At 39.4% G+C, this 17,684-nt stretch overlaps 1 protein-coding gene across 1 annotated transcript in view; it reads right to left on the bottom strand.

Annotated features, from left to right (window-relative positions):
- The window catches only part of exoc4 (exocyst complex component 4), a 131,075-nt gene that overhangs the window by 31,433 nt on the left and 81,958 nt on the right, over positions 1–17,684 (bottom strand). Inside the window, exons 13-15 of the mRNA XM_063460166.1 lie at positions 15,364–15,480; positions 2,270–2,406; positions 910–1,065 (exon numbers count right to left, since the gene is read on the bottom strand). Of these exons, the coding sequence (XP_063316236.1) occupies positions 910–1,065; positions 2,270–2,406; positions 15,364–15,480 (410 nt within the window). The remainder of the gene's footprint in view (positions 1–909; positions 1,066–2,269; positions 2,407–15,363; positions 15,481–17,684) is intronic.

The raw sequence follows: 17,684 nt of genomic DNA, 5'->3' as shown, positions 1-17,684 counted from the left end.
TGCATTTGGCGTTCAAGCACTTGTGGTTGCAGAAGCATAGGGTGAGACCTGGGAAGCTGGATAACTTAAAATCAAAACTGTACTGCTGCAAACACACGACATGTCAGCTAGCCTCCAGAGTCACCAGGATACCCGCAAGATCAAGATTCTTTGAACAACAGATGGGTAAAATAAACAAAACCCACAAGCTCATACGTTCTCACTTGGGCACAGGCATGTGTGGCTTATTAATGAGGCTTTATTAAAGCACTGGGCTGAGAGTCGTGCAGAAGCTAATCCCCTTTCATAGTGATGAAAACATCTACGGCTCTCAAATCAAACAGCCTTATGGTCTCCCTCTTGCTATCTCAGTGCTCTCTGCGCGTGTGTGTGTGACTAAGAAAAGGGAGTGTGTGAGAGAGGAAGAGAGTGCACACAACAGATTGACTTTCTCTGGCCACATAACCAATTTATTTATTTACTTTACTCTTCCGCTCCGATGAGCTCCAGTGTTCCCTGAAGAGGGTGCACATTCAAAGGCAATTTCGATAAGACTGACCCCCCCCCCATTCCCTGCTTCTGTCTGCTCTCCTTATATTTTCCTATTTTGTTCTTCCCTCGTTTCCTCACTTCCTCCAGATAAAGGGCGTTTAAAAGAGCAATCATGACTTCTTTTACAGGCGCATCTTAGTCAACAAGAGGGGGTTCAAAACATATGTGAACAAAGACGCAAAAATGGGAGGGAGGGATTAAGTGCGTGATTGCTCAAGTGTGCTTGAGTATATCCACGTCTGATTCTGTCTGTGTGTCTACTGTGAATGTGAGTATGTGCTATTCTACTTGTGCTTACATTATTTAATTCTGCACATACATAATGCATATGAATGAGCATGTGTACATTTGCATACTGTTACTGTGCATAATTTGTACCTGGTGAAGTCTTCTTCATCCTCTCTCTTCTGTCGGGTCTGTCTGGGCTGGGCCATATTTGCCCAGTTAGGGAGGGACTGGAGCAAACGACTGATGTCTTCATCTTTAGCCCAGGAAGCACTGATGGTCAGCTTTTCCTCACACTGGACGATGCCCCTGAGGGAAAACAGACATAATAATGCAAACTTAGGCAAGAAATAATTTGTAAAAAAGTATTTTTAAGTTCTTCCTCCTAAAATAGAAACACACTGTTAATAATATTGGAAGAATATCAAGAAACTAGTTTCATTTTTTTTTCATCTTACCAACAGATAAAGAACTTAGTGTAAAAAATTGAATGAGATTTGCGGTTAAAAGGCATATGATGTCATACTATATTATTATTAGTTTTCAATTATAACGACAGTGTAACAATACAGTGATTTGCATTTACTGCACTGAACTGTCACTGTGTGTGTATTAGCATTATTAAATAGCTGATAATGTGGCCTTTCAATTTTTAACTTTCTGAGTTAATGGTTTTTCATTTTTGGGCATATCCCTCTGCGAGCGTCTTCTTCACTAATAGCGTGTTAACTTTACCCTTATTCATCTTATAAGGGCCAACATGAAGAATCATAAAATGGTTTTTCGGACTATAAACCTCTAAATCAATATTTTGATCCTACCTCTAGTTTTAAAGAAACTCCAGTATAATTTTTTTGCTGTGCATGAGCCATACAGCAAGTACAGCTAAATAATATCTGTTTAGTACTAACAAACAGAACATGAGCTAATCAGAGAGTTGTGAATGTGATTTACGACCATCTTTACTGACATATAAAATAAAATTACAGCAGCCATGAGTTGGCTTGAGGACAATCTGTGGCAGAGTGCCAGTATCTATTTGCTTTGTTTGCCTGTGCCTATGTTGGAGAAACTGCTTGGTTCTGCAATTATTACTAATACCCCAAGCACTCCGGGGTATCACATTCACATCTGCAACCACACACATAAGTGGGGCTGCGGGAGACAGAGACCTGTTCAGCAACACAAACACACACACTTTATCACACGGAGGCCCCAGTGAGACTGAGGCTGACCTGTGACAGGGTCCAGATGGACTCCCAGCAGTCTGTCAGTCCTTTCTTGTGTCTCCTGCCCTGCTTATCACCCCCTCCATATCCTCTAGTCCTCTCTTTTCCTAGCCAGGTGTTACATGGTACCAGAGGCCACAGATGAACAGCTTTTCACAGCACTGTGTCTGTGTGTGTGATTGTAAGAAAACGCAATAACCGAATTTCTAAAACAATGTATAAATCAAACCATAATAATTAACGTTATATTTTAGCTTCCTGCCAGCCTTCTCTGTGTTTTTTACCTGTAGGCTGTGTTGCAGATTTCTTTGTACTCCTTGAGCTTGTCGCAGACCATCTCAAGGAACTGGTTGGAGTAGGCACTCAGGTCCTGCATCAGGCTCATCAGATCTTGGATGGCCTTTTCCACCACCACTGTGCTCTAAATGGAAAGAAAAATAGTTTTAGCTTTTTTTTTTTCTTTTTTTTAAAATTCTAAACATAAAATCTCTGACTTCAGCTTTAAGAAAAAAAAACAATGAAATTCAGTAATAAACAAAAAGGGTAAAGGTAGACTAATATTTATGTAGATGTCACTTCACATCAGGTCTGCTGGAGTAGCAATGTAATTGGAGTAATCCAAATTCCCTTGCTTTGCCCTCACCTGAGGCTGGACTGACGACTAAAGCAGGGAAACTTGTCAGAAGTCTTAAGACTATTAGTGAAATGTTTGATTCTTTGTATGTAAGTGCATCAGCGTGAGTGCACATATTTTTGTGCGTGTGTGTTTTGAACTTCTGTGTTGTGTGTGCTCTCAGGCTTAAAGTGAGTGTGTGCGCATTTGTCACAGTGCACCCATCACCAGGAGCCACGGCAGGGCTGTGACAGCAGCCATTACAGATTAGCCACTCCTGCGTGACTAATAGCTGGCCCGGGAACAGCAGAGCAGCTTCATATCCCCAGACACACTCACACTTACACACATCAAGCAAACTTTTTCAAAACACACACCTTTGAGCAATTTGAGAGCTGTTAAATAAGATTACAACTCTGTATGTTCCAGTTTGCTGCTCCCAGCACTTAACCAATCCTAGCCTACATCTGTAATAATAGTGATAACTCACTATTAGTCTGGTGATAGCCTTGCTGCAGCTACTCTGAAACTACAAGAGTAGCACAGTGCAGTGCAGAATAATCCCCTACGACCATTTACAGAAAGCCAATCTTAAACAAATGATTTCTATTTCTCTTCGTATCCCTTCTCTGACTATGTGAATTTCATATGAAGTTTCAAGTGAAGGTGCGAAATAGAAAACCTAAATTTTTTTGCAAAAAACTAATAAAATGAAAAATGACTTGCGTTACTCAAGGTACAAACAGCTGCAAGAGTAGTATAGCACCTTGTTTTTTAGTGCTGTCTACCAAAATGTCATATACAAGCAGACAGCATATTCCAAAGTCAACATTTATTTACTATGACCTTAAATGTAGCACTGTGTAAAAGTCTCAAGCCATCCATCGGTTCTTCATATTTTACTAGGAAAATGGAAAATAGGTGGAAGGATGCATTAAATCAAACACACATGGAAATACAGTAAATAAGGCAAAAAAAAAATAAATCAAAATTTGATCTGACCACCTTTATTCTTCAATACTGCTTGAAATCCTTTAGGCAAGCTTTCTCGTAGTTTCTTTAAGTAGTATTCAGGAATAGTTCTCCAGGCTTCTTGAAGGATATTTTAAAGCTCTTCTTTGGATGTTTGCTGCCTTTTGTTGCATTCTCTGTCAAGATAATCCCACACTGCTTGAACTGATGCCCAGGATCTGGGGAGGCCAATCCATGACAATAGTGTTGAATTGTATGTCTTTACTTTTATATTTGGCACCATTCTCATGCATGGTTAGTTTTAAGTGGCTGTCTTAAAAACAAAAGACAAGAAAAACATTCCTTTGAAAATGATCGGGTAAAAAGACTTGACTGATAATGAGTGAAAAAACAGCCACTGCCCAAAGAAAACATTTACAAAACCTTCAGAAAGCCGGGAGAACTACTGCTCAACTATTACTTGAAAGTAAGATATAAAGAAATGAGTGGTGGCTCAAAGCTTTTACACAGTACTGTATGCAAATAAGCTATGGTATCAATGAGCGTCTTGGATCTCAAAGATGTAATTACCATGTACAAGTATTATATCTACTATTCTACCATTTGTAATACATTAAAAAAAAAAAGTTCCATTACATTTGAGGTCACTAACTATCTGGTATGACTAAGTGGCTGCTAGACTAAAGGGGGCAGTAGTGACTATAATTGATCATCAAAAAAAAAAGAAGAAAGAACCCCTGATGTGATAAAATGATATTAATATTAATAGCTCTTTCTCTGTTCAGTTTCCCCTTCGCTCATTCTGTCACATGCAGACGAGCATGCACATGCACACACACAAACAGCAGCTACTCCAATGAGGGAGGTAATGATCCATAGCACTGCCCATACCCATGGAGTGCTAACCAAGGCCTCATCTCTGCCAAGGGAGCACCCTTTACTGTCCATGCCTGACTCCCTTGTCAGCCTGCCAGGGTAGAAGGAATTACACAGACCCTGCAGGAAAGGTGGCTGTTAGTGTAGTTCAGGCAGCCGCTACCTTCCTTCCATTGTGTAGGCTGCTAGTACTGTAAATTGGATTATATAAGAAGATGAAAAAAGTAATTTCATCATTGCTACTTTCTGTTACAGTGACTATGTCGATAATGTTGTCATAATAAGAATTTTTTGCCTTCTCCAGGGGTCTGGTTGTAAGGTCAGCTGTATGGTAAGGTCAGGTAAACTTAAACAAGTCAGTACTTTCATAATTATTAGTCATTTGGATTTAATTAGTTCATAAAAACAAAGATTTTTTTCTGTAAAAATAGGCTGCTGCTGTAGCAAGACCTATTAATTGTTAAAAGACAAGTGCCAGTATGACTATGATAAAAATTAAACATGGCTTGCTTGCTCATCATAAGGTTCTATATTCTCAAGTGATGATCAGTTGATATAAAAGTGCAGTATTCCGGCAAATGCAACATAACAGGAACCCCCCCCCCCCCACAGATTAATATTAACGTCTCTGAGCAAGTACAAAAAAATTGCATTAATGTAAACTTAAGGGAAAAAGTTAAACAAAGTGAGGAAAAGGTAAAATTTTGGTTTAGAAATCTGATATTCTCAACAAGTTCTTGTGCAGCCATAATCATAATGATATCCTGTTCCTGGTTTAAGGACAAAGAGCTGAAGAGCAGGCCAAGTCGGTGAATGGAGAAGAGTAAACAATGGATACCCGATCCATTACTCCTGCTCTAACAAATGCTCTTGCACTCAGCTCCCTTGTCTAATTTGCTCATTTAACACAGCCATTTGTCTTAGGCAGCAGCAATCATTAAAAAGTAATCAAGGGACAGATTGAGAAAGGGAGGGCTTAGACGGAGAGAGTAAGAGTGGTAGGGGAAAGCCAGTTCTGCTACATATCCTCCATCTTACTTGACTGTTACACAGGAGTAGACATGCTTCTCAATCTATGTCTATCTTACGCTCTCCCTCTGTGTAATGATTCAAGCTTAAAGGTCAACATGATGTGGTATCGAGAAAAAAAACAAACAAAAAACCTAACCCACCCATATTTCTTGTGCAATTCTACTTCCTAGTATTTTATTACCCTAAAGCTGCACATGGTTGCACTCTGTCGCTACTCGTTTTACATCATTACTAGATAAACACACAGTCATCACAGAAAATTAGACTTGGGTTGTGCAAATGGATCTTGAATTTGCTGGGGTAAACTGCTGTTTGGAAATGAAGGCCACAGCTATAGTGGTTTAATGAAGGCAGAGCTAGCACTCAGATTGGCGCCTCAGCGGTAAAATCTCTCAATGCATGGTCATCACAACAGAAACCACCCTCAAAGTAGTCGTTTCCTTTAGTGGAGTGAGTAAAAAGAGCACAGCACAGGGAATGTCATTACTACAGTAAGAAAACAGGGATGCAATCACTAAACTCCCTACGCTAGCCGAATTTGTTTTACTAAACGTGTCATCAGGTTTTAAAAAAACTGAAGGTAGAAGGAATAAGAAGATTTTATTTACTGAAGCTCACTAGGAAAATCCAATAACAGGCTGTGGCTAAATAACAGCTTCATGCGATTTCTCTAATGTGTTTTCGGAGATGACTGTGAGAAGAGAAAGCGAGAGATGAGGGCCTCAGGTTTGAATCGGAAACGGATCATGGATTTACCCCATTAAAATAGGGGGTACCCCTTGAGGTTGTGCAGAGGTCAGAGTGTTTAACCTTATGGTCTCTGCCATTTCACTCATGCTCTAACCCAAAACCACTCACTCGTGTAATGCCTCTCCCATCCCATTCATGTCTGACCACGAATTGATAAAATAACACACCCTCAGCAGCGCGTGCATCCATCCAACCACACACACACCCACACACCAAATGGGACACATACAAAGATAACCCCTGGCTGCCCCCCTTTCCCCCCAACAAAGGCTGTTCTCCTCTCCTGGGTAAAGAAGAACTGGGCATGAGTGGGACATTGTCTTGACAGATCATTCATCAACGTCACAGGAGAGCCAGTCTCTGAAGACTCCCCTGACACACACCGGATGGGTCTCATGGTTGTGCCTGCTTAACTGCAACACATGCTGCTTCTAATGTGTATGCATGTAAATGAGTGTGTAGTTTGTAATTGAGTTTGTTTAAGCTTAAAAAGTCAAGCTTAAACAGGGGCACAATGCCAGGTGTGTGAATAATGTCTTTTTTTAAATTAGTTTGTGCCACAAGCCAGTGTACCTCTAGTGCCAGTCCTAAGCCTGGATAAATGGCCAGGAAGGGCATTTGCCACAAATTTGTGGCCAAATCAAACAAGCGAATAATATAAAACAAGATTTCCATAACGAAAAGGTCAGGGCCCAGATTAACAATGGCCCCTTCTGGTGTTGTTAGCCAACAGAGTGACGGTGGAAACTGTGCTACTTTTGGCCAGAGACAAAGGAAGAGGAGAACGTATATGAGAGGACAGCGTGAGAAAAGGAGAAGATATGTACAGGGGTGCTAGAGGGTTATGACAGAAGATTATGCTACGGATAGGCTGAGATGGAGGCAGAGGATCTGCCATGGCGACCACTAAAGGGAGCAGCTTAAATCAGACCAAGAAGACCACCTTTGTGATTTACTGTTGCTTGTTATTTAGAAAAAAAATACTTTACAATGCCAACACTCAAGGACTTCAAACATTTTGTATATACTTCCCACTTATCATATACACATAAAAACATGTGAAAAAGAAAGCTGTCCCTGGACTCTGTGAAAAATTACTATACTCTGGCTGCTTTCATAGGAGGGATAAGTAGCATCCAGGTGTTGCTAATCAATTGCACTAAAGAACAGCCAAGTGTAAGCAACCTCTATAAAAGCGGAAGTTTGGAGCATTCAGGTGTGTTGCAACACAGTCTTCCAAGTGGATGTTCCAGCAAAGTCAGGCTGTGCAATGCACAGAGAAATTGCAAAACACCCAAGAGCTACATCACAAACACTATAGGCCTCAGTTAATATGTCAAATGTTTATGTTAGAAAAATACTGAACAGGTATGACTAGTTTATTGCAGGAGCAAACTCTCTAAAACAGACAATGAAATGTCCTTTGGACAGATGACACCAAAGTGTTGATGTCTAACAATGCACAGCACTAACTTTGGCAAAAACCAAACAAAGCATATGGGCTCAAATGCTTCATACAAACTGTCAAGGATGGTGGTGGGATGTTGATGATTTGGGTTTATTTTGCAGCCGGAGGACCTGGGCACCTTGCAGCCACTGAGTCGACCGTGAACTCCTCTTTGTACCAAAATATTCTAGAGTCAAATATGAAGCCATCTGTTCAACAGCTAAACCTTGGCATAAATTGGGCCATGCAACAATGATCCCAAGCACAGCAGCAAATCTTCAACAGAACAGCTGAAAAAGAAAAGAATCAAGGTGTTGCAAAGGGCCAGTCAAAGTCCAGACCGCAAACTGAAATGTTGTGGTGAGATTCTAAGAGAGCTGTGCATAAATGAATGCCTGCAAACCTCAATAAAGGCTTTAATTTAAAGATGATTGGACTAAAATTCTTCCACAACAGTATGTGGGACTGATAAAGTTGTACAGAAAACAATTACTTCAAGTTATTGCAACTAAAGATGGTTCTGAAAGTTGCTGAATCATGGCGTCTTTTTATGTTTTTCACACGACTGCCAAAAACTGTGAAAACTGTCTTTTTCAGATGATTGTACAAACACACATGAACTCCCTCCATCAATTATAATTAAGTACAAGCAATCACTCCTATAATAGACTGCATATACACAAAACAGAGAAACTAACTGAACTGGACGATTTTGAGAGAACTGTGAAACATAAGATGTACTTGGGAGATAAAAAAGGTGTGAAATGCATTGTGTTTTATTGATGTCACAGCTTTTTCAAAAGCAAATATTCTGCAAATTCTTTATGAAGTTTTGAAAGCAGCTTTGAGATTGAGCAATCTATTTCCACAACTGATTTCACTTATTCAGCCTGAATCTTTTCATAACCTTTGAGTAAACATAATTGTGTTTACCTTTCATCTAAAACGGTAACATAACGAACACTCAGTTACTCCAGATGAAATCTTTGAGAATGGCAAAACAGATGTAGTTTTGAGTGCCATCGAATGAAATGCTCACATTGTAGAACCGTTGGTAAAATCAGCTCATCATCAAAATTATGAAAATTAAATCACATATTTATGTGAGGCTGGATATTTTTAAAATGAGAAATGGAAAATAACGGATTTAACTATGATGGCCACAGTAAGGCGTAATAAGCTACTATAAAATAAATGCTTGTACACAACCTGCGGGTGGACAAATTGAGTTATTAAAAGAATGCATCTTTTCCTCCACCACCACCACAATCATGACTTTTAATACAAACACTGCATTAAGCTTCGCAAGTGTTTTAATTGAGAGATGAGGAGCAATATCACACTTGAATGATTACAGATGGGCTTCTACATTACACACACCCTATTTACGCCCACACACAAACACAAATGCGGGGTAAAATATGGAGCTTCTGCACATGCTAATCCTGGGAATCACTCAGGAGCTCAAATGTGCCATTTGAATCTCCACTGTGACCCCAAACTCCATTCTAGTAATCACCCCATAATCCCCCAGTTTTTTGGTGTGTGTGTTTTTGTTCCCCCAACCACCTTATCACATATTGGCAAATACCATGAATTATTTATCACAAGAACTCGGTTTAGATGTCGGTGAATGAAAGTTATATTTTATAACGCAGTTGAATGCTTTATGTTGGGGGAATACATGTGTTTTCTGTGTAGCATTAGGTCTACATGTAAAAACACAAACAATACTCACAGAACACAAAGATTTTCATTTGCAGATTCAGAGGACCGAACTTGCTTTTAAAATTTCAAGCAAAACCTTCTATCAGGAGCCTTCAGCCTAAACCTGTTTTCTTTAAAACCAGAGGGCATGTCTGTGGTTGAGCTGACATTTTAACTTCTCCTTCTGTAACTGACTCAGTCCAAAGGCAAAGATTATGTCTTGTTACACACAGAAACTCTGTGGAAGCAATGCGTGGTGTGAACATGCACTACCCAGGGCTGTTCAAGGTGTTTTCTTGGTTTATTTAAAGGCTCTCTCTAATACACCACACACATTTTTTAATAATATATAACTATTATATTTGTGCGAAAATATATTTTAAAAAATACTACCAAAAAAAGTACAGCTGTGTCACATATCCATGGCAGTGGCAGGTTATTGGCCCAGGGCAGCTGGGTGTGAGCCTCAGGAGTACATGTGTTTGGTGTGAGATAACCAGACAAAGGTGGGTGGCAGGTATTGTTAGACCTTCAGCAGTGAGGAAGGAGGAAGAAGAGAAATAAGCCTTTGAGGTGAACAAACTCAGAAGAAAGTCATAGTGTTCATTTTGTGGAAAAATAAAAAGAAACTTCTGCACTAATTAAATATTAAAGATAGACTGAAGGTGCTACTACCAAGATGAGAACATAAGATCACACAATCTCTAGAGAGCACCATGTAGACTTAGTGATTACAACTTCGTGTCTCTTGGTCGAGGAGGAAAAAAAAAAGATTGAAGGGACTAATTTTAAGCAAAGCCAAAAGTGCTGCGGGTAAGAATGGTAAGGTGCTTTATTTCTCGATAATTCTTAATAGCTGTAAAATTGTCAACCGGATGCTTGGCCACAATCGCTTTCATGACAGATAATGTAGTAGAGGGTTCCAAGCAACATTCAGGAGAAAATGTTGGGAAATGGGAAAGCATTTATATTATTTATTTCTCTGTGAAAATGCCTATTTTGGTCAAATAAAAATGGTTGTTGAGCATTTTCCCCTGACAAACTTTTTACTAATAAATGTGGGACTGTCTGATGGTTTTGCTTCTGGTGAAGATGGTTGTGTTTGTTCATCTCCCAGTGTGCTGAGGCAGTAAATGAGTGTGTGTGTCTACTGTTCATGTGTGTATACCAACTACCCTAATACCCTCCTTCCTGTTACCTCCCACCCCCACTTGTGCCACAATTACAGGGCACGGCTGATGCAGCTAACAGGTGTATTGTGTTGTGATTGCTGTGTCTGTTGATGGGAACGGGGAGCTGAGAGTCTCCTTAATAAAGAGAATCCCACCACCACCAGCACCACCATCTCCACTGTGTATGTGTGTGCGCAAGGGTGCGATTGGGGTTGGGGGTGAGGTGGAAAGCAGGGAGCCAATCAACAAGAAGCGATCAACCCTCCACAAATAAACATTGCCTACACACATAATCGCAAATAAAAAGGTCAGTGTCATTACAGTTACTGGAGATGGAAGCGTGTGTGCATGCACAATTAACACGTGTATGTGCCTGCATGTGTGCCTGCTTCCAACCTTCTCTCTCTCACAAAGCTACATGTGAATATGAAATCTAAAAGGTCAACATCATTAGCAGTCCATTGGCCGCTGAACACATCCGCAATACCATGAGCGCTCTGGCAGCTGATGGCGAGTGAATGAAATCAGTCTTCATCTGGCTCAAGAACAAGTTATGTTTGTAGACAAACACCCAAAAAATGCAAATAGGTGCACATATGAATAACAAATGCACAGACAATTACTCCATTAACATGCAGATACAAAAGGACTAGTTAGCGGCTATTGTGCGCAGACACTGGGGACCAAGCTGAATGATACTTAGCTGGAAAGAGAGGGCTGATGTGTACTGTAATTATGGCTCTGATGTGGTCTTGACTAATGAAGTAAACAAGCTCAATACAAACAATTCATCTGCACTCACAGACCCTCTCAGAAACACAAGCGCACCAAGTGGCCAGCCAGGTGGCTCAACATCACGGTCTTCAGGGCCAGAGAAATGTGGTCTGGTGGGTTGGTCTCATTGCAGTTGTGTGTCTCCGCATGTGTGCACTGTGTATTCTTGTATGTTAGGATGTCACAAAGTGAGTGTGTAAAGGGGACACTAGGGGGGTTCTACCAAGATTAATGGAGCCAATCTCCACAGCTATCCAGCAGAGTGACCATACCCTCCCTATCCTGTTTTGTTCTTCTATTCTCTTCCCCATCTCTCCCTCCGTCTATACTCCTTTCCCTCGATCTAACTCTAATTAAATGAATCAATCAGTGGCAACACTCTGGACAGATAGCATCACACTGCTGCGGCTACCAGCGTGTATGTTTGTGTGTTGCTTTACAGTTGCTGTTTAGACCCTGCAAAAAGGAAAGAAAAACAAGAATGAAATGGGAATAACTATGGTGACAATAAATGAGTGGCTGAGAGCAACAAAGACAAGGCAAGAAAGAAAGCCACCAGAAAAACTGAAAGAATTTTTAAACAGGCAGACATCGGTAGCTTGGCTACCCTGCTCTTGTTTTTTTTTTTTAAACATTAACACTGTTCTGGAGACTTATCAGCCCTGGCTATGCTATCACACAGACGCATGAATGGACATTAGCCTTTCCCACTGAGCTATATACAGCCCTAGAAAGCCCTTATCTCATGCTCCTAGTGGACAATATACAGCCAGTGTCACCTCTTAATCATATCAATATGATGAATACATATACATGATATATAAAAACAGTATTTGACACCGCTGGTACCTAGTGATAGGAAACCCATTGCCCCTATCATTATAACTTATTAACCTATGCCTAGGCTGAATGTCTATTGCTTATTAAAGGCTGCTTAAGCAAACATAAGCTGTGATATTCACCTCCACAAAGTCACTCTGTCTGTTTCTCCTGCAGAGATATCACTAACAAAAGGTCAAATAATTCATAAAACATAAATATATTTAATAACTATGATCCACTCCAAAAGTTAATGTCATGGAAATGCATTCATAAATATTCTACCCATGATATGTGAGGGAGCAATAAAAAAAAAAAGACCATGGGTAACCCCACCACATATTGTATCACAGAGGGTCAGAAGGATAGGATAGCATACATATTGTCTCGATGTATATGTGTATATATATGAAACACAAAGATAGACCAATTATGCCTTATTGTGTATACACAGGTTTTTAAAAGTGACCAATGGCCTATGTACGCGTGCCGCTAGGCTCTTACCTCCGCGACGCAATTCTGCACCATACAAAACCCCAAACCCCAAATGCTAATATCTTCTTCCAATTCAAACTATTGCACACATAAATGTTTGCTTCAGTGGTTGCAGAGAGCAGATGCATCTATAAAATGTGCTCCCCTATGGTTTGCTGTATGTGGCTGCAGCCAAGGTGTATAAGAGAGGGTGTTTAATGTTGTGTAGCAATGCTGGGCTATTCCCCCTCCTCTAACCGTGTTGGTTCTGATGCCAGTTTGTGTCTTTCTTTCTTTCTGATAGCATCTGGCACAGAAAATACCAGGGGACTTAAAGGGGGCACATAAAGTACATATATGTCCACCAACACCGTGGATATGTAGACACAAAGACACATCTGATTAATCTTTAATTAACTAGTGCAAGCACAGAGGCTCACAATATGATTAGATAGAAGTTCCTGACAAAGTACTTTATGCAGAACCAGTTCAAAAACCTATTTTAGTATATATTCTCTGGATGAAAGGTGTCAAACCCCATTATCAAAAGCTCTCATGACAACTAAGTGAATAGAAAAACTCCACACTGTGAAAGAGAGAGCGCAGTCTGTCATAACAGTGGCCATGTGGATGAAGGCCATCAAAGAAAACAGTAGGATGGCTCTCAAATTGGAGGCCAAAAACAAAATCACACGCAGGTAGCAAAACATACACAACTGCTACCAAAACACACATGAAAAACGTACCATAAACACACAAATGCCATCCTGACCCTAGAATGTGAATCACAAGAGAAGAAGCAGGGAAGGGTCTTTTATTCAGCCCAATTAAAAAAGGCAAAAAGCCCAAACAAAAGGAGTGTTTTATTGCACTCCCCACTATCAGCAGAAAGGCTCATTAGCCACAGCAGCATAATTAGCAAGATGCTGAACTCCTCGTTAAGGAGGGGCCCGAGCCGTAAACAAACCCCGCTGAACTCCAAACGCCCACGGTCTCTCTCTCTGTAATGAACTGCCACCGCTGTTCCCTCCCTGTGAGAAAACCAAGCGCGCAGACAGTAAGGCTCTGACAGAAACAAACACACACAGCAAAACACGCACTCATACGCGTACACACGAGCTGACAACTCATATCCAAGGTCTGCCGCACAAACACCCACAGCAAAAACAAACTACCTCTCTGGGACACTGTCTTCCTTGACAACTGCGTGGACAAACACACACTTACATACAAACATGCATATTATAGACTGATATGCAAAAAATAAAGCGTGCATGCAAAACATACATTTTTACAATACTGGAGACACAGACAGCCATACCCACTAAACACTGAGAATCTGACAGCTGAGACAAATCTTGCCAACTGTCTAAATCTTGACTTTGGCATTGTTATAATCCTCAACCTGCCACGAGCCTGTTTTGAATTAAAAAGACTGCCAAAAATCAACCACGTGAGCCAGTGTTTTAGCAAGTCACAATGAGTTGATTCGATAGTTTGTAAATCTAAGGTAGACTGGTTTCATTTGGATGGTTTCTAGGCACTTATTGTTTAATTGAACTTTGAGCGCTGAAACTTAATTAATCTTCCTTGTATTCAGGTGACAAAATAAAGCAGAGGTAGATATCACAATATCAGGACAATAACAAAACAACTATGTGCATGCATGTGCACGGGCACTGACTGGTGAACAGGAAATAATCACTAGGGCACCTAAAGAGAAAGCTGCACTTGCACACATAGACACAACAAAAAGAAACATCTAAAAAATGAAGCTATTTTTCCTCTCTGATACAGCAGCCATGAAGTGTCACAGTCATCTGGTGTGTGTGTGTCATGGACACAGAGTGAATTTCAGCCACAAAACCCTTAGAAGGTCAGCCATTATTATCAAAAATGTGTTTTTTTTTGCATAAAAAGGCCCATGAAAGACACATATAAGTGCTACGACATATATGTGCATGTGTGTCACACACTGTAACCACCACTTAGAAACAGCTCCAAAAAGATCAAGCATGATTTCAGGGTTAATTATGATCCTGTGAGATAGTTGGCAGGCTAAACATAATGATCTGAAAGAGAAAGTGAGGGAGAAGGGATTCTGAATCTGTCTGTCTAAAAACTAAACCAAGAAAAGTTCACAGAAAACAGTGAGGTGAATGTACGTAAACAGCTGCATGCATCCAGACATGTGCTATTCGCATATTGTGGGTGCACACAGGTTTGTGAGGTTTTTAACACCAAAAAAGTCCAAGGTACTTCAAATGCAAAGCTCATAGTATCCAGATAAAGCAAAAATGCTGACAAACCTGATCAAAGCTGGTAGATAATTGCAGTAAAAAGTTTGGAAACCCTATGGAATTACCAGGCTTTTCCTCATTGAAGTGATAATTATGAACAATCTGTTTGAACTAATAACACACAAATACTTTTCTTCTTTTAGGTATTTATGAAACATATCAAATGATTTCTTTGCAACTGTAGGTAGTCACCCTACCTACAGTCACCCTTTGCACAATCATTGTCCAGTCCATGAGTGTTCAGGTGTCCACTTTACACTGAGAAGATTGTTGATTTAATCTGATGATAATTTTTAAGGAAAACAATTTGTGACGTTGAGTTGTGTTGGCAATACTCTCCACGTTCATTTCCATTACATACATAGTATCAGTACATTTACAAGTGTTAAATGCTATTACCAAGCATTTAATTGTTGATTAGAATATGGTGAGTGTCTCTTACCTGCAGTAGGGGTCTCTGGACACCGAGAACCTTCATAGTATCAGCATTGGCAAGAATCTTCAGAGGATCAGCTGCCTTGCTAACTGCCTCGATTTCCTTATTAATCTCAGTCCGTACCTAATGGTTGATTGACAAAAGTTTGCGTCAAATAGTATATTTACAGGGGAAATGAATGAAGATCTGTTTTCCATGCCATTCCACGGAGTGAGGTAATCAGTAATCAAGTAAATGATCAACTTCCCCCAAAACCTTGCTTCCAGAATATTAGAAGGACTTCTTTACAATCCATTTTTAAGTAATTTTGTAAAACCTACCTCTTTTCATTAGCCACAGTATGAGAGTTGATTTTTACTTGTTTTGAATTGTTTTTGTATTAATGGTTTTGCATTTTTATTCTGTTCTTAATGTTAAGCACTTTGGTCAGCACTTGCTGTTTTAAAGTGCTTTATAAATAAAGCTGGCTTGGCTTGACTTGGCAAAAGATGCAATAAATGAAAATAGCTGGGGAAAATAGATCGCAGCTTGAAAACAACATATTGCTTAGGTAACTTAAAAGTGAAAAGAAAATCTAAGAAACTGAGAGCCAAATGTTTCCATGAGGCAGAATTACAATTCCATTTGTGCTAAAGCAGTTTTAAATCAAACAAATAAAACACAGATTGATGCAGAATAGATTTAATTTGTGCAGGAAACTCTTCTGTTTAAAATACATGCACCTGCAAAAAGGAAGAGATCTATGTTCTATCTATGCCCACATATACTTGGAAAATAATATGTAGTTGCATTAGCACACCTTATTCTACTGAGCTAAGACCTTGAAATTCAAATGCAATAGTGGTCCCTAGTACTATGCCATTTCGTTTTGAACATGACTAGGCCCTGAAAGTCCATGCTTTAAAACATCAGGTTTGGCTCCGATTCTTCCCGTTGAGCTTCCTTTCATTCACACGAACACTGCTTGTGGTTTCCTGATGTAAGAAGCTAAAATCGCAGGTGAAGTGAGCTTTTATTCTTAAGAAATAAGACCTTGTGGGTTAACCTGCGTGTGATGCAGGCCTAGTGTTGTGAAAAGACTGCAACTTTCGCATCTGAGGAAACCACTGTGAAACGGGGATGAAAAAAAGTTACTGTAGTCAAAGTATCAAAATATGCCTACATTTAAATATCTAAATAGAAGAGAAATAAAGGCACGGTGCAAGCAATGTTGTGAGTATCTCGCTCCCTCCCCCTCTTCACTGCAGAGTTTTAAAGGTTATCAGCTAATGAGGCAGGCTAGAGCGAAGACACAGCAGCATTTTTGAACTTTTGAATAGCCTTAAAAAAGTTAAACACACACTCTGTAAGCAAGAATTAGTCATTTAACAACAATGAACAATCTAAACTACTAGAAGTGCAAGTTTCAAAAATATGAGCAGCTTCAGTTATATTATAATAAAAATTAATTGGAATTTATGTTTATGTATTTACAAACTGTTAAAGTGAAACTAAAAATTAGGGCAGGAAATCAACATGTGATGTAAGATGTCAAGATAGATGTGTATTGTTTTCTCTATTACACATATACAACGTTATAATCACAGACTATCTAGCAACCTCTAAGCAACTGTAAATATTAAAAAATATATAAAAAATAACAAAATTATACTTAAATATACCTGAAATAATTACATAAAATAATAAATCTTTCTATAAATGTTGTACCTTTCCCCCCAAACCCAATAACCTTGAAGATTTCTTTTCAAGGTATCTTATGAACCCTGGCGGTGATGTCTGTTTTCTTATTCCAACAAATCCTATTGGTCAATTGGTATTTTATGTCAATTCAAATTTTTTAAAAAAGGTAGTATACTTTTTTCTTTTAAAACAGGCAATACTGCTAAATCCACCCAATTTTAAGAATTATAGGGCAGTAAAAAAATAAATCAATTAAACTACACTAAGTCAAATTTATTTGTGTTTACTTGCACTCACAAGTTTACACTAAGTGAATGCAGTATAAAAAAAACAGTGTTCAGTGAGAGGAGATATATAAATACAGTAGCATCTACAATACATTTTTTTAAAAATCCAGCATTTACAAGAGTTTGAGATTGTGTCTATAAAAAGCAAAAGAAATTGTTAAAGATGTAAATTTGGCTGCTAACTCTCTCAAAAGCCTCCTTATACCTAAACTACCATGCCATTGTGCTTCCTCTCACAGAGAAAACTGAGAATATGTGTTTTGTTTCGCTTTGGTCTTTCTGTCCAGAATGGTGTTGTAACCAAAGGACTTTGACATGGAAATGCTGACACAGCAGATTAAGTGCATCATTGTACAAGTA

The sequence above is a fragment of the Pelmatolapia mariae genome, linkage group LG17 (assembly GCF_036321145.2).
Source record: "Pelmatolapia mariae isolate MD_Pm_ZW linkage group LG17, Pm_UMD_F_2, whole genome shotgun sequence".
In the NCBI taxonomy this organism is placed as follows: domain Eukaryota; kingdom Metazoa; phylum Chordata; class Actinopteri; order Cichliformes; family Cichlidae; genus Pelmatolapia; species Pelmatolapia mariae.
The sequence above is the reverse complement of the archived record's forward strand: the minus strand, read 5'-3'. Positions and strand labels throughout refer to the sequence as shown.